General features: G+C 45.1%; 1 protein-coding gene across 1 annotated transcript in view; it reads left to right on the plus strand.

Annotated features, from left to right (window-relative positions):
• BBOF1 (basal body orientation factor 1) overlaps positions 1-25248 on the plus strand; it is a 121999-nt gene extending 96751 nt beyond the window's left edge. Inside the window, exons 6-11 of the mRNA XM_086937474.1 lie at positions 5864-5934; positions 9094-9238; positions 13122-13615; positions 17691-17795; positions 19583-19657; positions 24921-25248. Of these exons, the coding sequence (XP_086793600.1) occupies positions 5864-5934; positions 9094-9238; positions 13122-13615; positions 17691-17795; positions 19583-19657; positions 24921-25038 (1008 nt within the window). The 3' untranslated portion in view covers positions 25039-25248. The remainder of the gene's footprint in view (positions 1-5863; positions 5935-9093; positions 9239-13121; positions 13616-17690; positions 17796-19582; positions 19658-24920) is intronic.
• The last annotated feature ends 1214 nt before the right edge of the window (positions 25249-26462 follow it).

Here is a 26462-nt window from a genome sequence, read left to right on the forward strand (position 1 = left end):
TCAATCAGGCTAATAGGACGATAATTAGCCGTTACTGAGCGATCACCCTTCTTGTGGATAGGGAGGATCTCCGCCCCTAGCCATGAATCAGGAACTTTCGCCCCCCTTGCCAAAGGATTGGCTAAAAGAACAATGTATGGGACCCAGAGGTCCTGTTCCTGCTTAAACATATCAGCTGGAATGCAGCCAGGTCCTGGTGCTTTACCCCCCGGGATAACCCTTAACACTGCCCTCACTTCTGCTGGCGAAAAAACCAAAACTTCGTTAAAAGTAATGGGCAGCAAAATTGCTGAACTAGTGACATTCGCTTTGAATTAGTCTGGCAGGCCTCCAACAATTCCTTCCAACGAGTCTCGTCCCAGTTCTTCTTAGCAGTGGCCTGCACAGTTTTGTAGGTGGCCCTGCAACTACGGATTAGGCTCTGATCTCTTAACTTTAAAGCCTCATGCAGCGCCTTTTGTGACTCCCTGCGTGCAATATTAAACCAGGTTAGGGGCTTCAGCTTATTTCTTCTAGGGCCAGTGGATTTAATAAAAAGAGTTTTCAGTTTTAAAAAAAGATCCCTGTGTAGTGTAGTAATGTTATCTAGAAGGGCCGACTCTTGGCTGAACCCACTGATTTGAGTCATTGTATCCCTCAACATGGATCTAATCCTTGACAGAACCTCCTCGTCCAGGGCAATTTTAGGCCAGTATGAGTAATCAAATTGGCCAAAGTTCAACGCTAAACCCTACAGTTCAACCACTACAACTCTTCCCCAAACTTACGGGCGACCATGATAGACAATCAGCCTCTACAAAACCCACATTACATGTGCACTGCCATGCCTTACATAGTCCACCAGCCTTACATATTCTACCCTACATGTCCAACCTTGCATATTCAAATATGGATATACAAACCTACATTTTCAATTCTATGTATCTATCCCTAAGTATTCAACTTTACATAGAGCCAACATTGACTGTTCACCCCTAAATCTGAAATCCTACATAATGATCCCTGGATAGTCAAATTAACACTTTCAGCCTTGGATATATAACTCTTACAAATTCAACTTTAGTTAACAGCACTAAAAACATAATCCTAAATCTTCAATCTTATAAAGTCACCTCTTGTATATCCAACCACCAAGGTTCCAGTTAAACCTGTCACACTGTCTACTGGCTGTGCCAAAATGGCAGAGCCTAGTTAACAATTTAGCTCTTTGTGGCTGTGACACCTGGTCTCCACAGGACACTCTACATTTTACTGTTTTGTGGGTTTTATAGGCAGGCCCGTAGCATTTTTAGGTCGAGCCTAGCGCAACGTGTATGCGCTGCTCTAGGAGAGGGCCTCTTGGAATCACTCTTGACTTCCCAGAGACTTCTCTGTGTGGGTCGGACTCCTCCCACACATTCCATTGGCCTTTCCCTGTGGCTTTCAATAATGAAAGCACGTAAATAGCCAAAGACGGGTGCATGTCCTGCCTTTCCCCAAAACGTTCACTCCCATGGCCTTACGGTCTCGGGAGCGACGCACAGTGTGCCAGCTGCATTCCTTAAATTCCTTGCAGTGTGCGTGTGCACCACTCACAGCCTTGTTTGTTCATGGGCCAGCCTCCAGCCGTCTACTTGAGTTTTAAAGTTGGGCTGTAGAGGTTTTAACATTGCATTTGTAGGTTAAACTATTGTCTTTTCTTGCAATAGTGCCTCTTCGCCTTTTAGCGCAGTAGAGTTGGGTGCCATCGTCCGTGATTCAGGCGCGAGGTGGTGGCTCGAGGGTTCACAAAAATTTGTTGATTGCGGTCACAGTAAGTGAATATCATATTTGTGAAGCAGGCCGCAGCAGCCCTTGGGGATTTCCTGTTCAAATCCCTCGATCATTCACAGCCCCTGCAAAAAGAGGAACCGGTGCTTTACGGGCAGGACTTCGACTGCCAGGCATAAATAAGCAAGGCGCAGGGCCCTCGCTCTGGGTCATCAGAGCATTACCTCAGATGCCTGCAGAGCCTGGGCGGTGCTCGGTGGGCTCACACATCTTGGAACACACTCTCTGTATGACTGAATGCAGCACCATGCAGCACGCATTCACTTTTTGCTGTAGGAAATGCTTTTCTATCGACTTTAAAACTTATTTTCACATTGGGAACCTAGAATGTGCAAGTGAAAGTGTTGGCTCTGTTCCAACCTTCGCCCTTGGTCTGATCGTTTTTTGTCGTACTGCAAATACCTCTGGCGTAGATCACACTACCTTATGGACGGCAATATGCACCTGAGTCATGCACCAGAGGGATTGCCTTTGGTTGTCCGAACGGGATATCCCAAAATCCTGATACTAGTAGAAATAATGGAGCTGTCTCTTGTCGTGTGGACCAGAATGAACAGTGCGCATTCAGAATCCAAGTTGTTGCCATGGGAGTGTGCCGCACGTCCTTGTCAAATTCCTACCTTGACCCTGAGGCTTGGCTGTCCTCCTGTACGCCCTTCTGTGGAGTGCGCGGACACAGTGCCATTGTTAGCGGCCTGGAGAGGGCCCTATGGGCGGCGCAGGGCTCTTGCTTCTGCTGCATTCCACTCAGGAGATCCTTATCACCTACTGAACGCAGCTCTTCAAAGACTCTCGCAGAATAGTTGGCGTTGCAGCTCCAACCTCCGCCACTCCTATCATGTTTAATATGTTAAGGTGCCCATGAATTCAAGATAGTGTTGAATGAGTAACATCTCGTATTTTCTGAGAGGAAGATACATCGTTGCAAGTTCCATAAAGCACTGCCTGGATTAACTCGGATACGAGTGATACGCTAATTCTCCTCGTGTGATGAAGGTCAATGTCCTCTCTCTTTTGGTCTTCCTGTCTTTGAGATCACTAAGTTGCAGAAGGAATGATATTGAGAGTTTCAAACACCTATTGTTCATGATATATCCTTGTCACCATTTCGCTGCTATATTTCCATCATGTCCATAAAATCTGGGGGGAGGGTGGGGGTTGTTTTGTCTGTCTGATTTTTGTGTCTCGATGCCTCTGAGTTTTATTTGGTCTCCTTCCTTTGTGCCGCTCAGCAGTTCTCGTGCACTGTAGGTTTTGGCACCATTGTAATCATATGCAGCCGCCAAATAATATCACGGAAAATATTTGTGAGGTTCCTGTATACCAAACTGAGAAACTTTAAAGTGCTCTCTAGTTGACAGTCACGAGAAAAGAAGCATAGAAAAGTAATGTGAATTCCCTAAGATCACACAATTTGTTCACAGGGGGAATTGAGAACACGATTCCTAGTCACACACAGAAAACGCTCAAATGAACAAATAGCTCCTTATCTCTTATTTGAATACCAAAGGACAATGTGTTCTATGACATTATCTTTTAAGAGCTAAATGTGTACACTATGTTCAATAAAGTTAACTTCCAAAATACATTTATCAAATCATTAATTGATATTTAAGTACATAAGAAGTCATTCCAGAAAACAAAAGTTGATATGAATTAGTCTAAAAAAGGACAAAAGTACAAACAGAAATAAAACGTTGCGCCATGTAAGGCAACTGAGCAAAATACATGAACTAAAAATTCACTTGAGCTGTTCTCTCAAATCTAAGGGAAGGCAGGGCACTCCGTTCTTATATTAGTATCATGGGCTTCCCAGGAGTTAACAAACTATATGAGCAGTTACACAGGGTTGGATTGGGATTAAAAATCAGCCGGGGCACCCTAAAAAAAGTGGCCCACATTTGCATATTGCCTTTCCGCAAAACACTACTTCGTGAAGTTTAAAAAAAAGAAAAGAGAGCCTAGACACTATCTCAGGAGACTGAAGGAACACGTTAATTAAACTAATATGACTCGTTACAACGCGAGTCATCACAACGCGTGCCATAACAACGTGGTCATTAAACGACCACGTTGTTACCACGCAAAGCCATTACTACGCAAGTCATTACATCGACTTGCAGTAGTTGGCGTGCTGACATTAGAAATATATAATTTACTATTCCAACTCCAGCCTACGTAACAATAGGGAAGGTGTTGGAATAGTAAACTATACTATATCCAATGTTAGCATGCCATCTACTGCAAGTCGATGTAATGACTTGCGTAGTAATGACAAGGTGTGGTAACAACGCAGTTGTTGTAACGACCGCGCTGTAATGGCATTGCGATGTGATGCCCGCGTTGTAGTGGCTGTTTCCCGAATTGAACAATCATGGCAATGCCCAGAGGTCTATAACAGAATGTTGTATGGGAACCTGGAGCATCACAAGTAGATAGCACAGGAAGGGATATGTGTTTGTGTGCAAGCAAAGAACTGTAGAATAATATTGGTGTAGGTTAAAAGGTCAGGGACACTTGCACTGTCAAGCCCGACCTAAAAATCCATGTAAGTTAATGACTGCTCTCCTTCCATCTGTGCTGCTCCCAGAGAAAAACACAATACATTTTCTAGTTATTTAAGACACTTTTATGGCATTACAATATCAAGTGTGTGCCCCTGAAAGTTCAAGCTCAGGCAGCTGGATAAACAAAACATATAGTACTGGCTCTCAACATGTGAGTGGGGCCAAAGCCCAACCCCGCGTGATTCTCACATGATTATTTGCGACAGCTGAGCTGTCAAGCCCGACAATAAAACAAACACACACAAGCATGCACCCCCCACACGTCACATTCGCCACTGACAAAGTGTTCTCTGGACAGAGCTGCTCCCGAGTTCGTAGGAGAAATGCTAGATGTTGATGTTGAGCTGGAATTATGCAATGACAAAACAAATATGATTAAAAAAAGAGAAACACTCAGCATCAAACGACATACCATTCAAATGGAGAGTGCACACAAGAGCAGGTACATGGGAGGCGACGTCCTTCTGACACTCAGAGAGAGAGGGAGACCAGAGGAAAAAAGTCATGCAAAATCAAAGACATAGAGTACTTTACATAGTTGCAAGGGAGCTGTACCAGCACAATCAATTTAATTGAGCCTGACTGAAGCATTTATTTAGTAACTGCTTTCTTTGTTTGCATTAGAACTGAAATGCTTTACCGGACTTCTACCACACACGGTATACGTTGATAGAATACCAGCAATGGTGTAACACAAAATCCTGAGGGAGCAGTAATCTTATCACTTGTACTGGTTGGCTCACAGATAGGCCATGGGTGAGTGGGGTCCCATGAGAGTCATAATTTGGGAGATAGATTTACAAACATGCTTCAGGCAGTGGGCGTGACATCAAGCACACTTTGACCTGTGATGACATCACCCTGTTGACTCCTTGTCCTACCATTGACCTTCCCTCAGCCTCCTGTTCCTTTTCTGAGGGTGAGAGGGTAGGAAAAGAAGTGTAAACTACAGACAGTAAACATAGTTCTTCTTTGCGCCCTGTTTCCTTTTTGTTTCTGCCACTTCCTCATGACTCCTTCGGTCAGCAGGACGCGCAGTGTAAGGGGTAGCAAAGGACAACCCAGGGCAGCACCCCTACCTGGCTGACGTGAAGAGGTTGGTGAATGAAACATTAATGGAAAAGCCATCAACATGACTCTCTAATTAAGGGTGTGCTCAGGATGCACAATGAAGGGATGAACGCCCAGTCAGAAGGGCATGTCACTGCCTGTAAACATGCTGTGACGTCATTTGATGGAAGATATGTTTCTCTGTACTCTTGAAATCCACCTTGTAAACCTGGAGAGGGGCACCTCCTTAGATGGGACTCCGTATGTATGTATTCATATGGTCTTCCGTCACTGTTCTTGGCTTATGCATGTTTTAAGAGCATCATTGTGTAATTAATGTGCCCTACATCCACAGGCTCTCTCGAGCCATCGTTGTTATTATAAACCTCAGCCCTCTCTTGTCTGTCACTGATCACAACAATCCCCTCTTCTTTCAGCGACGGCTGGAGAAGGAGGCCGAGAAGAGGACCGCGATGCTGGCGGAGCGCGCCCACAATGAGGCGATTCTGTAAGACGCGCCATCCCTCCCCTGCGCCTCGCGCGGGCGGCGTCGTCCACCCCCCTCCCCTCCACTGTGTCTCAGATCCACTCTCTCTCCGCGCCTCTGTCTCTTTGTCCATTGTTCCGTGGGGCCCTCTAAAGAACATTCGACCCCTTGTTCTGCTCATTTTCTGTCAAAAAATGTACTCTTTCTGCTAAGACTCTAGCAGCCCTCTCGTTTGGTGCGTTTTAATGTAAACTTCCTGTCAGAGTCAGACCGGAAGAGTCACGGTAAGTTGAGTATCCCGTCTTTCACTCTCTGGCCCCCTCTGTTTTTAAACCCCAGGCTCTCCCTCTCGAATGTTCTGCATACTGTCATGGCGCTGCTCCTCCATTTTCTCTTTCATTGCTGTCTCCAGCCCACATCTCTCTGTCGGCCACCACTCTAAACCTTTGCACAGCTCAGGTCTGCTCTTAAAGCCTATGGGGTGGGTATTACTCTGTTCACAGGCACCCATTCCCCACTCTCACGTATGATAGCCGGTTCCTAAAGTCCTAGTGGTTCAGGAACCGGCCGCTTTGCAGAGCAAGCCTTCTTTTTCACTCTTTTCACAAGGTTTCTTTTAGAGTTCCCCTAGTCAGCCACTCCCAGCTCAAGCTGTAGGCCAGGGATCTTGAAGCTTTGGAGTCAAGACAGCACATTAGACTCATTCTGACTGCCACAGCACACCCTTGAATGCTGGATGGACCCCTCCCATGTGCATTAAGGCAGATTGTCAACCCCGGCAATAGGAAGGTGCCATGAATTTTCCGTGCCTCGACCCTCTAATCGTGGCTGCTTGAGGGCGCCACTCCACACATGCTTTGAAAACATCATGTGTTGGAGCTGACTTCACTTTGGTCAACTCATACTAAAGAGCATCCTTCGTCTAGGCCCTTGTGCCAGGTCACAAGCTGCTTCCCCGGCATAATCTAGAATTGGTTGTAAACCGTTTAGCGAAAGGGGGTGGCTATAGCAGTGAGTGCACACTACTCACTGTACTGACTTTTGTACTAGTGGTCCTTCCTCTCCCTCTGTACTCCTTGCAATGTACCAGTAAATCCGACTTTATATCTATATAGGGACCAAGCCAACAGAGTGTCTGCCACCTGCTTTACCATCTTACGGTGGCTTGGAAATTTTTTGGGGATGCTCCCCTCGGACACCCAGAGATCCGTGGTTGACGCCTTGGTGACCTTCAGATTGGACAATGGCAACGTACTGTATCTGGGGTCCACCAAGGCGGTCACCCGCCGTCTCCAACTGGTACAAAATGCGGCCGCGCGACTCTTTTTTGGATGTCGTAAATCAGACCACATTACAGAACGCCTGAGGGAACTTCATTGGCTCCGTGTGGAAAGCTGTATAAAGTTCAAGGCGCTATGCTACATGCACAAGATTGAGATGGGTGTGGCTCCCCTCTATCTTCAGTCACTTGTTAAGCCCTATTCTCCTTCCCGCTTGCTCCGTTCTTCCTCTCAACACTTATTCTGTGCTCCTAAGTATAGGCTGTCCAGAATGGGGGGCGGTGCATTCGCCAACTTGGGACCCAGACTGTGGAATTCTCTCCCGCTGACTGTCCGTGCGGAGGTCAACTATGTTTGCTTTCGAAGAGCTGTTAAGACCTGGCTCTTTAACTAGTAGATTCTTTCTTTTCATGGGTGTCAGGTTACTTGTGACAATCAGCGCCGGGAAACCCGTTTGGGTAGCTGTAGCGCTTTACAAATTCAATAAATAAATAAAATAAATAAATATAAATAAATGTTGCTGAGCTCCCGTATTGATGGAGAATGGGACTGCGACCTTGAAAACCAGCGGACATAAATGGGGGCAGGACCACGGCACAGACAGCGCTGTGAATGGGCCTGGGTTTCAGGATTTTAATGTAACAGGCCTATGCTGTGCGGAGAGGCTACTGTTCCTGGGCTAGCGCAGCCAGAATCCCATTGGTATGGAGAAGGGATTAGGTGGTTAAAGGCTACAAGTATAAGAGTCATTACAGATGAGTGATTTGTACTGTATCTCTGCAGCCCCTTCGACTTCCTAAAACTTGTGTCTCCCCCTTTAATGCCACAGCCCTTCCGTGATCAGCTTGCTTCCCTAGGGGATGTGTCTCCTCTCAAGTTCCAAAGTCATGAAGTATTCTTCTGTGTTCCTTAAAGGGATGAATCTCTGCCTTTCCATCCCACAGCTTGGATGAGGCTTACTCTGGGTGTGCATTCAATTTCTTGGGTCCCAGGACTTTTAAAGTTCCTCTGGAGGTTCCCTAAGAGGAGGCATTTTCTCAGTTAGATGATGCCCTTTAAAGGCCTTAAGGGCCCTTTGGTGTCCTCAAGCGAGATGGGTCTTGCTTTGTATGGCATAGTACTTTTTATGACATCACACGTTCCCCTGGCAGACGTGTCTCTGATATCATGCAATAGATTTGGCATTGCCCTTGGTGCTCTTCTCCTTTATTTACTACACCCCAAAGGGGGCTGTGTTTCTCTTCTGAGTAATCCATTCAGTCTCATGCTCCCTCACAACCTGTGCTACCTGTACTACCTGGGAGAGGCACCTCCTTGCTCCAATCACCAACGGCCATGAGTAATTCGAATCATTCTGCTACGGCAGTTCCTTACGTGCTTAATTTCACACCACCTTCGTTGGCCATGTCCAGAGAGCCCATGGTCCTTGAGGTGATCGATACGCCTTCTGTGGTTATCCAGTCGTCCAGTGGGCTATTTCCCTACAGTTCCTAAAATGTCTCCTATGATTTATCTGGCTATCAACTTCCCACATTTGGTTCTCTTAAAGAGACACTTAGGTGACACTGGGGGTCACTTTGCCTCTGTTCCCCATCCCTTACACAATTCTCAGGGAGTTGTTGTGCCCCTGGGGGTCACATCTCCTTCTATACATGTCCCCACATAGTCACTGGGTATGCTTATTATGTTCTGCCATCTCTCTTGCTCATCCCTTAACAGCACCTGGTAATCTTCCTGGACAAATAATCCCTTTCCTTGTGCCCCTCCACACAATGGTTCTTCCTGGTTTGTCCACTGGTAGACCACCCATTCTTTAATGGTTTATGCACTCCCACCTCAGTCTACTACAGCTCATGAAAACCCACCTCTGACGTTATGTATTATGTTTTGCTCTCTGTAGGCAGCTGGATGAACGAGGACGGGCAGTGTTCAAAGAAAACATTCGACTCTGCGAAGCTCTTTCCTACCACGTGGCACAAGCAGATGAACTAAAGAAAGCCAACTCGAAGCTAAAAGAAGAGAGAGCAGCACTGTTGCTGGAAAAGGTGCAGCATGAGAGTTCATAGTGTGTTGTTGTCTTTTAACTTTGGCATTGTATCTCCAGTCAGTAAAACAGTCCCCTGATTTACACACTGCCCTTGTCCAGTCTCGAGCAAAGTCCATACATCTTTTAGAGTGATTCCTCAAGGAAGAGTCCAGTCGTTTTTGCAAGGGACCGTCAATGAGACAGCACCGTCTTTTACACGCTGTCCTCATTCAATATCAAGCAAAGTACATGCATCCCCTAGTGTGATTCCTCAAGAAAGAACCAGGTCATTCATTCAAAGGTCAGTCAGCGAGACACTACCATGCTTTACACAATGTCCTCAGTTAGGCTCCAAGTACTTGCATTTCCTAGCGTGATTTTTCAAGAAAGGCCCCAGTCGTTTATGCAAAGGACAGTCAGAGAGACAGTACTGTGCTTTACACGCGGTTGCCTGCCACTTTAATTTCTCAGTCTGCAAACCAACCTCATTTTATTTCATCTACAGACCACCTGGAGTCCACAACCACTTTGTAGAAGAAATATCATACCTCATCTCCCCTGCCTCCAGAAATCATTTCCACCCCACCTTCCTTAGAGACATCAGTCTCCCCTGCAACTTCAACACCAGAAAGATTAAGGAAGGTCTTGACTCTACTCAACACCTCAGAACTAATAGACCACATCATCAAGTCTATTCACTCCAAAGGCAAAAGATTGGACCTTGTTGTCTCTACATCCACTTCAAACCCCCGTTTTCCTAGACTGGACTAATCATCTTGCCGCCCCCATCACCATTGTACATGTCACTCCCCCATATAAAGGACAGCAGAAAAAGGGGAAAGTTACCTTTCCTTTTTCAATCTATAAGAACTTAAAGAAGAACTAATCAACCTACCACCCTCAGCAGATGTCAACACCCTTCACAACATCTACAACGTCATTCAAGAATCACGTAGAATGCTATGCTGCTCTGACACCTAATGCCTCCAAACCTAAGCTGTCAGCTTCATGGCACACCCAAAAACATACAAAAAGAAGCATGCCATATGAAGACAGGAGAGGAAATGGAAAGTATCAAAAAGCCAGGAGGACCTTACCCTTAGAAAGCACTCCGCTCCAACTGTCATTCTATCATCATCACCGCCAAAGCCACCTACTACAAGACCACAATCAACAGAAGCAAATGCCCTCTTTTAGGCTATTGAACAGTGTGCCGCTCCATCTCAGAACCCTCTACCCAACAACCACCTTACAGATGTAGCTCTATCCCCTCTTATTCATGGAGAAATTCATAACCTATACCCAGCTGCCACAGAGCGAAGTGGTCATCCTTCAATATTATCTCCTGCACACCCCTCCAACATTCTGAACTCACTCAAAGCCACCTCTTAGCAAGATACAATGCTTCCCTCCTCCATCATCAAATCTCAGCAAGGAGAAGCTCTCACGTGCATTCTCCACACTATCAATCCCTTGCTAACCTAGGGCATCTTTCCATGCAGCCTCAAGACTGGACAGATTCTCACCCTGCAGAAGAAACCCACACTAGACCCAGGTGGCCTTGCCAACTTGCGTCCTGTAACCCACCTCCCATTTACTGGAAAAAGCATTCAGAAGACAGTCACCACTCAGCTACAGAAGCACATTAGCAAGAATAAACAAACTCCAATGCTATCATTCAGGGTTTAGCCCATGCTGCAATATTGAAACTGCTACTCGCCAAATAATTGATGATGCGCTCTTCCTCAATGCGAAACAGGACCATTGCCTCCTGGTCCTGCCCAACATATCTGCAGCTTTTGTCACCTTCGTACATCCAGCATTGATCCACACCCTTCACTGGCACAGTACTACAGTGGTTCACATCCTACCTTATCAAATACCAGCAACTCGCTCAGGTAAGAAGCACTAGATCCAGGACTTTCTCCATCAGCTGCAGAGTCCCACAGGGCACCACCCTGTCGCCTCTCTTTTTGAACCTTAATATGTCTTTGTAGAGGGCAAAGTCAATTCCATCACTATGCAAATGAAACCCAACCTTACTGCAAAATTTCCTCAACCAATAACATAAAGAGGTTCAAAGTCTGCCTCAAACACATCCAATCCTGGATGTCAGCATACTACCGGATGATAAACCCCACAGATGTCAAACTCCTCCTGTTTGCCAACAAGGCCAGACATTCTCCGATTCAGTCATGACTCGCCAACTTAAAGCTAATGTGCTGCAGCCCTGACAGAAAAAGCCATGTCCCTTGGATTCACCCTCAACTCAAATCTCTCATTTAGAGAACACATTGTCAAGGAGAACAAAACAGGCTGGTTTCAAATCTCTCCTGAAATAAAATAAAACCTTTTCTCCCAGGAAAGGCTTCAGAACAACAGTTCAAGCACTAGTTTTCTCTCACCCAGATGGAGGCAATATCCTGCTTAATGGCATCTCAGAAAGCACCCTCACACCACTGAAGTCCATTCTTCATGCAGCAGCACGGCTGATCAAGGGGCTGAGGAAATCTGATCAATTTACCCTTGTCTTAAATGATCTACACTGGCACCCGCTGTGACCCTAGACCATCTTCAGGGTCATCTGCATCACTTAACAAGGGGATCTACTCCAAGACACCTTTAACAAGGCGATCTACTCCAAGACGCCTGTCTACTTAGCTTACAAACTAAAAAATATGTGGATGTTGCTGCCAGATGAGGAGCTCACACATCACCAGGTTCAAGACAAAACACTGCAGAAAGGAGAAAACAAGCCTCCTCAGCAGATGTCCCCAGAATGTAGAACAACTTCCCTTTCAATATCAGAATAGCACCAACCATTCTACAATTCAAGAAGAAAGTAAAAACCCACCTATTTACCAAACACTGCATTAGATAGGCAGACTTCGCACCCCTTTCACCACTATCTCTACCTTCTCTCTCTCTACCCTCCTTTCTCATATCCCCACTGAGGCTTGCCCCGGTACAGCGCTCCACTGTTAACCAGCCAGATAACGTACCCACATAACAAAAAAGTGAATATTTGTATCTGATTCAGTGAGAGTTGTAGGTAATTCTATTAGCTTTACATTTCCCCTAGTATGTCTGTTTCAGTGTTTGCACTTCTTGTGATGTCAACAGCTGTACATGAACCAAGTGGTGTCATTACCTGTGAAGTTATATAATATTCCAATTGATACTAATACGAGAATCTATGGTGGTGTTTTCTCTAGAGTCCATTTCCTAGTGTTTAGGTTAGCGCATAACCTTCTGCTATACAGTGGCTTCTTGATGCAGTTGGTGGTTTTAGTAGCAGATTCAGTATAAGCACTACTGTCATCAGAAACATTCCTCGTGTGGAGATCTGCTAAGCACCCACTTGGTTTGCTGCTTTTCATCAGGCATTACCCTGTGGATTCACAGACTGAGGCTGATACAGGCTTTGTAAAGCAGATTCCAAACATTTTTTATGCTAAATGTAGTCAGTTTCTTAGCTTTATCACCTTCCATTTGTCATTGGCACTTTTTGGGATGAATTCAAATTAAAGATGGCCTAATGAGGGAACATAATTAAAGAGCTCCCAAATGAACATGTGTCTATTATAAACATTCTATTATAAAACCTTGTTGCTAATGTATATCTACTCGCTTCTGTTAGTTACTTTATGCCAGCTCTTGGCAGGGGTTTGAATAGCTATTAGTGACAGTTGAAACCAATAAAGGACTGGAATGGGTACGCCAAGAGTATTTGTTATATGTGGGAATTTTCACCTGAGTTCCTCTGCTGCCATCAAGGGAAAATAAAGATGGCGAAAAGTTAGTGTCGATCCAGGTATGAGGTAGCACAAACATGCTTTTCAGCATATCTGTTGAATTTTCAAAGGTGAATGTGCAGAACTTGTGTCTGTTTTTGTGCCTAGGAAACAAGTGACCTGTTGGTTCAAGAGAAGATTGCTCAGACAGCTCAGCAGAAGGCAAAGTTGACGGAGCTTCAGAGGAAGGTGGAGAGTCTGGAAACCGCCCTGGCACACATGAGCAGGGAGTTCAAGGGTGAGATCCAGAAGACCCAGGACAAGGCTCTAGTGCAGAACCAAGCAGGCCAGGTGGAGCTGGAGAAACTCCAAAAGATGCTGGAGATGAAAGATCGGGAGATGAACCGAGTGAAGAAACTAGCACGGAACGTTCTGGAGGAGCGGAAGGAAGTGGAGCGCTTCTTCATGGAGGCCCTGGGGCAGGTGAAGATGGAAATTGCATCCAATAGGCAGTACTACAAGCAGGCAGCTCAAAATGCCTACCAGAGGAAGATGCTGGAAGCTGCTGCTGGGAAAGAAGAGTATCCCAGGGTCCGCACCTTCAATGTCAACGAGCACAGCACTAACAACGTACACCAGGATTTACAGGAAGCCGAGAAATGGTATGAATTCAATCACTCACTTTGTGCATCTCTCCGTCTGTCTACCTATGACTATGTGCATCTTCCTTTATACTAACTGTCTCTACTGAACACATCTTGGTGTGTGCGAGTGCATGTGTGTGTGTATAACCCACTACTTCGCCACCACTGCACTTTCGACACTACAGCGTTAAAGGTAAGTATATAAATAAGTTAGGGATAATGTTTTTTTTTATGCATAAGGGGACGTTAAATTACAAAAAAGGAGGCCAGTGGTCCCCTCCTTCAGAGACGATGTAATGACCCCTGATCTAGATCTGGTCATGTAGTACCATACAATGTACCGGCCCTCGATACTGAGATATACATCTGGGCTGGACATCACTCTGGATGTATTCTCTCCTCATGGGCTGCAAATCTCATTGAATGCTCTCCTCGTGTGCTATATCAACATTAATGGGCACCCAGTATTCCAAGGAACAGGGGTTATAAACCACACATAGAACTATGTTCCCCTGGGAATCATTCAATTTTGAATTGTTACAAGGCCGGAAAATAGATACACCACACAGGAATCAACACAAATGATGATTAATGCTCTGTATTCAGGTATACACATAAGGTAGAAGCGGTAATCAATGTAGTCAAAAACAAACGCAGGTGCTCCAGGTGACGGCGCAGTGCAAGGGCAGTTATGTGAGCCATACAATATCAAACATATACTTACAGGGACAATATTTGCACAATGTGCAAAGGGTCCCGGCCCAAAGAGCACAGAAATCTGAAATCAGCCACTTTCCAAGTGCCTTGAGGCTTGTGCGATATGATGCGCCTTAGCAATTTCCAAAGGCACTACTCACAATCCATGACAAGCTACTGCTCAGAAGCACCTCAGACAATAAGCGTAAGTCCAAAGCAGTATTATGCGGAAAGTGACAATGCAGCAGCAAGAAACACAGCCTTCTTTGCCTTACCTTCCCTGTCAACTGACCTGTGAGCAGTGCTTTAAATCGAAAAAAAGATGCAGATGTGGGCTAGAGGGCGGGGCTTGGGGTGGGGCTAGGGGGCGGAGCTATGGGTAGCACAAAGGGATCCGGCCAAGGGCACCATTTAAGCATTCATGCACGCAGACAGGGCATTCAGTACATGTATTTTAGAAAAGCTTAAATTCGTTGCTGCCCTCATTACTACACCTTCATCCCACCTGCTGTGCTACAGCATCAATATCGCCACCTTCCTTCTCAGTCTGGTTGCAAACAAGTGCTGCTGTTCTCTGCTATACCAGAAGGAAGCCTTTTCTTCGATTTCCCGAGAGTCACGAGATATGCCTGTTAGCAGGCCCTGCTCTCACACCTACAGAGCTACGGACTACAAAGAGCCCGAGGGGACACTGCGTCAGGCATCACAGTGTGAGGCTGGCCCCTCCCAATCTTCCTGCCAACTCTGAATAAATTCATACGGCGAGCCGCGGCTCAATGAGCGCATTGAAAGGGGGGATTAGCACTCGATCTCGATCAGAGTGCTTCAGGAAAACGGACCCACTCGTTGTCAGCTGGGTTGCGATTTTTTGTAAATGCCAATTTCACTGAGCTTGGCTTACATCCCCATGAGTGATGAGTACCGGTACTCTCTTTGGACAAAGAGAAGCAGCTCCGGTACTCAAGCGCCGAAAATTTAGAAGTGCCGGCCCATTTAAAGCACTGCCTGTGAGTCACTGTATTTAAGCCACGTGTCTTTTCCGCAATTATTTTTACTATGTGAATCTGTAAAATGTGGATTGTAATTGTTCCTATATTCTATATATCCTAAAGATATGCACAACAATTAAGCAAATATGCCCAAATGAATAAAATTTATAATAAAATAACATTTAAAAAAAAAATTTGTATTTATTCGAGTTTTCAAAAAAGGATACAACTCACAAGAATCTTGGATACTAGATCATTTGATTTGATTTGATTTTGGCTTTTATAAAGCGCGCGAATGCCCATGGGCGTCTTGGCGCTGAGTGACACTAGAGCCTGAAAGAGGACATGGAGGAGCAGTTTCCTCATAAAGTGCACCACCCATAAGATCACAATGTGCTCTCAGTTCGTCTCTGTGTAAAGTTACTTTACGTTGTGTCTTACCGCATCAAGGGTGAATTAAGACACCCAAGGGAGGACAGACCACTGTTCTTAATCAACCATGGAATTCACTCACACATTTCCCAGTTCCATCCTGTTTATCTGCGCTGCATCAGCACGATAGTCACACACCGGCCGGTGCCCGCTGTCTTGATTAGTCGGATACACCATCACTTGTCCTCTTGAATGTATGCAATGGATCCCATATATCCTTCGCTGTCGATATTATTGCATACAAACCTGCCATCTAGTTAAAGAAAACCAGTCTCTAGTCTTTGACCCTGTGTCCCACCCCCAGTGAACCCCGCGGTCCCTTTGGCAAGTAATGCTGCCATGGCTGTCCTGCGTCTAAACAGCAAGCTATGATGTGCAGGCCACTCGTGCCAGGGAGCACCTGTTCATACAGAATTCTCTAAGCCTATCGCATCAACCAATCCCAACTGCCAATGTATCACACTGGTACCATCTCCTACCCAGTACAGTCTAAGGAACACATCTTGCCGGTCTGTACATAGGTAGATTCACCTAACTCTTCCGAGTCTCCAGCTTCTGCTCCACTTTCAGCGCTTCCTCGGGCTGGTGATGCTGTACAGCCCTTCCTCTCACAGTTGGAGCTCCTATTCTGTGGCTGGTCCACCCTAGATGTCAGAGATGCTTGGCATTACTTTGATGGTCTGTGACACAGCGCTAAAACTCCTGCCATCTTTTTTTAGGCTTAAATGTTACGAAAAGTAGACACAGTATTTACTTTTTTGGTGATCTCCCGCCACAGTTTCCCTCTACCCTCTCTCACTTGTTTTATGAAGGAGGAGGCCCCCCATGAACCTGGGCTACTCGTTGACGATCTCCTCCGTGAGAACCTGCTGTTCTCATTCACTTACCTTTACCTTCCTCATACTGAGTAAGGGCATGGTAAACAAATGGGCGGTTTTGATCCCTAGGTGGCGGTTCAGTGAGCAGATAGTGAAATCCAAGATGCCTGCTGTGCATGTGGAAGAGAGATAATCTCCTCAAACAAGCATTGTGTGGCTGCAAACATAGGCGACAGACAGGGAATCAGACCGTCCGCTTCATCAGCACACAGGCAGTGATGCTGTCTGGCAAATATGACATACTTCCTGGTTTCATGGGGTCTTCATGATCACGCGTTGTTCTATGCATGCATACTAACCCCACCCCGCAATACCAATTTGTAATATCAATTCCTGAGTTTTGAATAACCAGGTATGGTAGTACCGTCTGGTAGTTCCAGTACCATGGAGCACGCAAAAAACATAACTCCTGGGCCGAGACCCAGATTTACTGGGAGTTATGTGAAATAAATAAAGTGTGGTATTACTATACGTCTGATACGCTTATCTGTGCTGTACATTGGATGTGTGGTGTGCTAAGGGAGTGCATGATGTGAATGTGCCCAACTCCTAAAACGTACTGTGCAAGTGTTCGGATGATCTTTGCTTGCACTTTACCTGCAAGCATTTGGATGGAAGTAGAATTAAGGACTTTCTTTACTACAGTTAGTAACTTTTAGTACCCCGTCTCAGACCCTGAATCTGCAGGTTGTAAATTAGAGTAAGAGGTGAGTGGTACACTCAATGAGTGAGACATAATTGGTGGGAACTCTAAGATTTGCGTGTTGCACTCTTTGAACAAAACAAACACTCTATAATCTGTGAATGAGACACAGCAGAGTCTGTGAATAACATGTCTACATCACAGTGCGCTGTGAATGAGGAATCCATGGTGCACTTCATGAAAGACAGGTATAGGGCAGTCTGCGAATGAGATCTGCAGAGCGCACTCATTGGCTGAGGCTTGCAAAGGCAATGACTCAAAGCAACATCTATAAGGCAGTGTGTGAAAAGGTGAATGAGACATGCACAGAATGCTCTATGAATGGGACACCTGTAGTGCAGTCTGTGAATGAGGAATGTGCTCTTGGTGAATATTGGTCTTGAATTGAATTTCAGGAGCAGTCTCCAGTCTGGGATGGTGGACATCAGTGACCTGACGTGGGAGCAGAAGGAGAAGGTCTTGAGGCTGCTGTTCGCTAAGATGAATGGAGTGAAGCTCAGGTAACTGCCTTTAAAAGGTATCGCTAGACCAACTACGTGTGCTTCACTTCCTGGTGAGGTGTCACCACAACTACGTCACTGTAATTGACCCACCACACTTACATGCCACAATTAAAAACCGTGAAGGGTTTTTAGAAATGCTCAAATGTCAAAAGATCCACTTTAGCAGATATTCATGAGAGAACCAGTCTAGATGCACTAAAGCAAAGTTGCGCAGGAATGTTAACAAGAAAAGTAAATATGGTTTCGACAGACAAAAACTCCCCAACCCGCTTGATGACATTCTCAATAATGGAAGATGTATGTTTTCCAGGTGTACATTAGGTCACTGAGGTGTAATCCCATTTGTACCTCCAACGTGGAATTGTGGCACATAAGGGTTGTAAGTTGTTCTTTTCCTCCTTGAATTGTGCTCTGTTTTGTTGTCACAAACAGATCTCTGTCTGGCCTTCCTCATTCCTGGAAGTAAGTTTGCAGAATGGTGGAGTTTATCTCCCACACCTGTATTTCATGGAACTCCTGCATACTCTGCCAGATCATTTGCACGCCGTGCACAGTCCTTGGCAGAAAACCTGTTTCCACAGAATAATTGTATTAGCTGCCCATTAATCAGACAATTGGTCTTAGTACACAAGGATTTGTACAGTACCTTACAGACATCATGCTACACCCGCCTTCAATCACATTTTCTCCCTCGACCCCTAAGATCAGTACCTTCCAAAAGTACACAAAGCTAAAAGATTCAAGATCGGAGGTATAGCTTCCTCAGTGACAGCCACCATTCATCGGGAGCTGCTCCCTATGGCTATTCGTCAAGAACACAACTTAGAAATGTAGGTATCTCTTAAAAACATGACTTTACCCTACTCATTAGTATACAAGTCCAGCTCTGCCTTTGCTTAGTAGTGCATAGCACCGTGGTGTGTGTGCACTTCATTAAACCCAATAGAATACAGAACAGAAGTTTCAAGTATAGGATATTTACAAGTTTATGTATGAATGGTGCATTGTGGGATTGCGCTCTAAATTATATTGCCATTTATTATATACTGTAAGACTGTGTGCCTATCCAACTATGGATTGCCTCAATTTAGAATGTCCACAACCAGCCCTGTGAGAAAATTTACTCACAGTTAAGACTCTGCCATGTTGGTGAACTTTTAAGTGTGAAGCCGTCATTAGAAGCTGGGTGGAGCAGGGTGGGGGTGTGTACACCCACTTTGGTAAATACCATTGCTGATCTATTTTCAGACTTGTTTGTATCTATGCAAACTCTTGTTTGACAGGAATCAGAATTTAGGCCTTAATTTGTAAAGCGGGACTAGGAGGAATATACAATGTCAAAATCCTTCTGTGCAGCCTTTGTAAGTTCTGCTGTTAGTACACCTGATTCATGGAACCACTTACAAGCTTCATAAAAGGGCAGATTTTGTTTGCAAAAGAATCATGATGAATCCTCAGAACATCTGCTTCCTCGTTGACAGCTCACGGCCTCTCATGAGTTAGTCATGTCAGCATTCTGTGGTCAGTGTTGTTCCATATTTCAAAGATATAATCATTTGTCCAGACCCCATGCCAATGATTTCTAGCAAACCTTGAATGGTCCTTGGTGCATTGCTTACTCAATGCAGTCCCAACATAACTTTAAAACTCGATTTCAACCTTTTGTAAAGAGTTGGAGCAGCAAAACCTGTAACAAATAGCCCATAGCATACTACCCAACTACACTTTAGATACCTGCCCAGCTGTTGCCTTTCTAAGTTTCTTCTGCTTCATTTTCCCTATAGGAAACAGAACCATGGTTTGGTCCATGTGTCTTCCACTGAGATTGCCATTAGAGACCAAGGCGTTGAAGAACCCAGGTGAGCAAGAGGAAGAAAGGAAACTAGTGAAATATCATGCAGAATAGGAATTCAATGGCGACGAGTGACCTGCTCCGATAGTTTCTCAAAGGCATAGATAGGCATAAAAGGTGAAGGGAATTGCTGAAGATACATTGTACGCGAAGGATGGGCAAGGGATGTCTCACAGTGGGTAGACGTGTGATAAAGGTAAGGGAAAGGCCAGGGATTGTCTAGCCAGGATGGGAGTACATAGTCGGGAGCTGGGGAAGGGTCCATAAACCTACAATAGGGAAGACTACAGTGGCGGTGAAGGACAGGCCTAAAAGTCGCTCTTATGCAAACGGGGTACACAGGAGGTGACTGAAGAGCCAAACATCTTCTAATAGGACTGGAATGGAGTTAAATGAAGGCCCTAGGAGTACCTCATGTGGATGGGGTATGTGGGTGGATGGCACACCAGAGGTGACATGAACCAGTTCTATTTTTATACAAGAAAGTTGCAAGAAGGACATGGTGGTCTTGCAGAGCTTTTGGGGATTCTCTGAATGGAAGAATAATTCTCAGCACTTTCTCATATTAAGGGACTTACACAGGAGGTGAAGGTCCTAGTGCTCTCTTATGTGGACATATTATGCTAGCGTTGAGACAAGCGCCTAGTGCTGTCATGTAGGGATTGATTGATTGATTGATTAAAATTTATATTGCGCAAAACAATGACCCGCAGGTATCAAGGCGCCTAACAATAAAATCAAAAGTCTGAACCATTCATCCTTACACATAGGCCTGTAAGAAGAGGCGGGTTTTTAGGGCACTGCGAAATGTCTGTAAGGAAGGTAGGGACCTAAGGTCCAAAGGGAGATCATTCCACCATTTGGGAGCTAGAGTGGAAAAAGCCCTGCCACCCCATTTGGCTCTTCGTATACGAGGGACTGACAGAAGCAATTTCCCGGAGGAACGCAGATTCCTTCCGGGAGTGTAGTGGGAGATGATAGAACCCACTCCAGAGTCACTGTTTTTTGCAATGGCTCTGTATGTCATGCACAGGACCTAAGGATACTGGAGGGGAAGAAGGGCCTAGTGTTCTCTTATGTGGACATATTATGCTAGAGTTGAGACAAGCGCCTAGTGCTGTCTTGTAGGGATTAAGGATACTATAGGGGAAGAAAGGCCGAGTGTTCTCTTATGTGGACATATTATGCTAGAGTTGAGACAAGCGCCTAGTGCTGTCTTGTAGGGATTAAGGATACTGGTGAGGGAAGAAGGGCCTAGTGTTCTCTTATGTGGACATATTATGCTAGAGTTGAGACAAGCGCCTAGTGCTGTCTTGTAGGGATTAAGGATACTGGTGAGGGAAGAAGGGCCTAGTGTTCTCTTATGTGGACATATTATGCTAGAGTTGAGAGAAGGGCCTAGTGCTGTCTTGTAGGGATTAAGGATACTGGAGGGGAAGAAAGGCCTAGTGTTCTCTTATGTGGACATATTATGCTAGAGTTGAGACAAGCGCCTAGTGCTGTCTTGTAGGGATTAAGGATACTGGTGAGGGAAGAAGGGCCTAGTGTTCTCTTATGTGGACATATTATGCTAGAGTTGAGAGAAGGGCCTAGTGCTGTCTTGTAGGGATTAAGGATACTGGAGGGGAAAGAAGGGCCTAGTGTTCTCTTATGGGGATAGATTACACTGGAGTTGAGAAAAGGGCCTACTGCTTTCTTAGGGGGTAGATTACACTGGAGGAGAGATAAAGGCCTAGTGTTCCTTTTGAGGATGGAGTACACTGGTCGGCGACAAGGGCCTGGTGCTCTCTTATGTGGCCATATTATGCTAGTGTCGGGAGAAGGGCCTTGTGCTCTCGTATGGGGATAGATTACACTGGAGCTGGGAGAAGGGCCTCCTGTTCTTTTTTGTAGATATATTAAACTAGTGGTGAGGGCAGTTCCTAGCGCTCTCTCACGGGGATAGATTACACTGGAAATGAGAGTAGGGCCTAGTGCTCTATTATGGGGATGAACTACACTAAATAGGCGTAGGGCCCTAGTGTTCCTTGTTGGACGGACTACACTGGAATGAGAGAAGGGCCTTACGCTCTCTTAAATTGATAAAGTACACTGGGTGAGAGAAGGGCCCTTGTGCTTTGTTGTGGGATAAAGTATGCTTGACAAGCGAAGGGCTCTAGCTCCCACTTGTGTGGATAGATTACACGAGCTAAGAGAGGGGCCTTGTGCTCCGTTATGGGAATAACGTGCAGTGGGTGAGAGAAAGATCCTATAGCTATCGTATGGGGATAAATTACACTGGATGAGATAAAGAGCCTAGAGCCCTCTTATGGGGACAAAGTGCACTGGGTGAGAGAAGGGCCTAGTGCTCTTTTGTGTGGATTGATTACACTGGAGGTAAGAGACAGTCCTGGTGCTCTCTTAGAGGCTAGGTTCACCAATCACACGAGGAAGGGGTATACTGATGGTAATGAAAGGGATCAGAAGTCTGTCCTAGAGGATGTGAAGGGTGACAGAGTCTCCTCTAATGGGAGTTAAGGTACGCTAGAGGTGGGGGCTGCCCAAGGGCATTTTCAATGTACCCTCTTCCCAAAGAGAGACTCAGGTCAGGAGCCAGTCTTTCTTAGGGATGGGGAGACAATGGATAGTGACCTTAGAGACATTCTACAGTGAATCCTAAAACAAGCAGAGGAATTAATCCTACTCCTTAGCAGTGGTACACAAGGAGCTATCAAGAGTATGGCAGGTGCAATGGCACCGGGTTCTGCAGCTGTGAATGGTCCACTGCACCACAGTTGTGGCTTTGTTTTACTACCAAAATGTGATCAGATTGGGGGTATTTTCCTTACCAGTCCTGGGGCCCATTGCACCCTAGCTATGCCACTAATGAAAGATGTAGATACTGACAACAAATATGGATTGCCTCCACCCATGTAGTTAGCTCATTCTTTCATCCTCTGCCGTTTACTTAGTGTTTAATCTATCGTTGTCTATACTATTCTCTGTGTATCTCATGCATGTTTTTAACTTTGTTACTGGTTTTGTCTTCTTCATTCCCGCAACAGCTATTTCTATGAAGTTCGAATGTACAGTAATCCTGAGCATCCCCAAAAACAATTCTTAGCTCATGACCTCTTGCTGTAGAGCCGCATCTCTTGTGGAATATGCTCGCTTCGGCTACCCTATACATACTCCTAAGCTCGATAGATTCTTCTCATCACATCTGCTCCATGCCTCCTCTCTTCCAGACTGTACAGATTTACCTTTCATCTGAATTTCTGGTGCAGCCCTTGCACCTTCTTCTTCACGTGTCTTCTCTGGGCTGTCTAAGCTATCTTTATCCATTTGGAGAATGACGTCAAGAATTGGACGCAACACCCTAGATGAATCTTCATCCACATTGTATGCAGCGGCCACACATCTTCCTTCACTGTGGTTGGTATACCTCTCCCTGAGTACCCCAACAGTCTCCTGGCTGCCAGATTTGCCACTGCTTGAAAATGTTGTAGTCATTGGATTCAATAATCCCAAGATCCCTCTCTTGTGTTATGACGTCTTATGCCCTCGTCCATATCTGGAACTGGTCTTTTGGGGCTATCTGACCTGAATGCAGGGCTTCGTACTTTTTATTTTCAACCCCATCTTTCTGTTCCATTTTCCCACCTCTTCCATTCACGCAACCTAGTTATCAACTCTGTTTAACCTGCAGAGTGGTATCATGGCTCTGCAAATCCTGCTGCTATGCTGCTGCCCCCCTTAGTACAGACTCCTTCTGTCCCACAAGTCAGGCTGATTTTAAATGTTTTTCGCAGATCAAATTAAAACATAGGTTTGCAAAAAACATTTGCCATGGAACATCATACTCCACTTTCACAGAATCATGTATGTCGGGCAGTCGCGACCGGCATCACTCAATGCGGGGGGGGGGGAACAGGGGGGGGAATCACGCATGGAGAGAGGGTGGGGGGTAATTTAATTTTTTCTTTTAATAAATTAAATGTACCATCTTCTCAGGTCCTGCATGCGTCTCCTCTCACCTCCCAGGCAGCCTCCCTCCCCGCCCCTAAACCAATCACAGCGCAATGGCAGCGTTGTGATTGGCTTGGACGCCGACCCGACTTGCGTCTAGGGGGAGGCCATTTTCACTAAGTAGGCTGCATGCCCCTGATGGCGGGTTTGTGTCCTCACAAATTGGATTGACAAGTATGGACCTTTCACAAGTATAATGGAATTTCCACATGAATACATGATGGGCTAAGGGAGTGCTCCTGGATATCCCTGGGTAGGTTAACCTGTAAATGTTTTCTAAGATTCGCAACCTTGTACAAATATGGGTACTAGTCAGCAGTTTGGAGATATATTCCCAACCTGGACACCTAAGCACTTTTACTCCATTCACGAGTAAGGCAACGTTTGTTTCCTGTGTGATAAGTGGTTATCCAAAGAGAAACTAGTTTCCTCAATACACATTTCCGTTCAACTAACTCATAAGAATGGCACACCTACAGCAGTTCTGCAGGCAGAAATATGTTTCCATTTGAGTGCTCAAAAAAATCAATGACTGTCATATATTTTCCCAAATCCTCAAAAGATTCTTTGAGGATTCTAAAAAGTTGTAGATTTACTTTGAACGTTTGAGTAACCCAGGAACTCGCTTCCACCTTTAAAAAAAATATATTGACTTCTTGTGACTATCTGCTCTCCTCCTGTACCAGACGTTTCTACGGTGATAAATAGACAAGGATGTGAATAATGCTAAAGCTTCCAAAAGCTTCCCTCAATGTCCTACGATGCACCACAAATGGCTGGCTTCCTCCAACCACTTTATTTTAGCTTGATCCACCTTACCCTATTCTTCCAGAAATGGGCAAGTATACCTTTTCCTTTTGCACCTCTGCCATCCGTTTTTGGGTATGCAGGAATTTAATGTATAATGACTCTGTACAGTCTTACAGACCCATCTTTGCATTTTCCTGTAAAACACGTGTATCTAGCTAATATTTTTGTCCTTGTTTGTCGTTTTTTGTTCCTACTTTCCTTGCTTTGTTCTTGGAAATACATTTCCTGTCTTCCTCTTACTTATTACATGCTCCTTAGGGAAAATACTCTAAGGGGTCATCATAAGACCACAGTGTGAAGTTTTGTTTAGCACTTCTATTTTAATTAATTTAATGGTCCCCCTAATACATTAGAAAATATATACCCAGCAGTAGTCCCATTAAAACCATTCTTCCACGTGGACTATCCACGTCGAGCCTATACCGGTCCTCATCACTTCCTTTTCTTTTCAGTGTCCAGCAGGAGCTCCGATCCATGACCTTCCTCACCCAGAGAGTCCCATCACCGGAGCCCTCAACTCAGAGGGTGCTGCTTCCCGATATCCAAACAAGATGTCCGACTGTGGGATAAAAGGTGTATCACATAAACCTTATTTTAGGAAGCAGTGTGGACCCAACAACGCGGGATAGGGCTACATTTATGGTCTCATAGAATATTTGTCAGACTCGCAGCCTCTCGTCCACAGACAAGAATGGCTGGGGACGTCACTCTAAAAGAAAATTTGAAAAGTTTACTGTGAATATTATTAGAAGACAGAATTAAACTATTTAATTTGCTTTACTTTTGCGAGTATTTGTATTGAATCAAATGTGAAATTGTAGGTTTTGGTGGTTTTCTTAATCTAACTACACAATGCTGACAGAGTACGAGAGGAAGCATGTGGGCACTTGCAGATACTAAATACTGCTTCTTCTCCCTCCACAGTACCACCACGCATCATTCCAAGGTTAAACCCGACACAATTTCCAGTGTGTCATCCAGATGCTTATGTTTACCCTTACTCTTCAACTTGTAAACAACTGGTATTTTATGATACGCAACACGCTTTTTGCGTGAGGAGGCACCAAAGCCAGCAAAGAGATTGGTAGAGCAATGCGGGGTCAGGTAGAGCCAGAAGGGGGCAACGAGATGACAAGTGTAAAGGATAGTGCGCTTGGATAGTTGTGGGGAGAAAGCGATATCGCAGAAGGCAGCAGGGCTGGTGATTGAACAAACAGCAGCTCATGGAATAGCATTGGCCATGAAAGGTTGCAAGAGAGAGGACGCATGGATAATGAAGGGGACTGGACAGGGAAGAGTACATAGAAGTAGCCTGGACAGATAATCAGGAGGGGAGGGTGACTGAATGAGGGAGTTGGTAGGGAAAGGGAATGGATCAGGGAGCAGATGGTGAAAATAATTAGACAGCGAAGTGGGTGGAAAAGCAAAGAAACAGACTTATGGGTGTCAACCCCGAAGGGAGGTTCACAGGAGCCTCCACTGTAAAAACAGTCAATGAATGTAAAGAACCCTTATATGAGATGTCAAAGCTGATTCATAAGACAGAAATGATCCGAGCATCCTTGCCTGACACTTGAGCCCAAAAGTTGTGCAGGAACATCTGGTCCCTATTCAAATTAATACATTAATAGTAAAAATGTAGAAAAAAAGTAAGAATCCATACAATCAGAGTCGCTCTCTATCTTCCCCCGCAGTAGTATTTTGTACTCCTGTAGATCAGTCCCTCACTGTTCACCAAATATCTTTGATTCTTCTCTACCCTTGAATTTATTTTAGACTAGGCTATCTAGTCACTCTTACTAATGTGCAAGCACAAGTGATACTCATTGCTCTTGCTAATGCTATTATTACAGGTGATTGTGACTCCAATGTCTTCAGTTCCTAGTCCTTCTATCAGGTCCACAGGTATGTCTTCAGTGTTGTGAGAGGAAGAGGAATCTGCCGTCAGTGTTTTGGCCATATTATAAGGCAGGTCAAAACATTTCCAACATGAC

The sequence above is a fragment of the Lissotriton vulgaris genome, chromosome 9 (assembly GCF_964263255.1).
Source record: "Lissotriton vulgaris chromosome 9, aLisVul1.2, whole genome shotgun sequence".
Taxonomy (NCBI): domain Eukaryota; kingdom Metazoa; phylum Chordata; class Amphibia; order Caudata; family Salamandridae; genus Lissotriton; species Lissotriton vulgaris.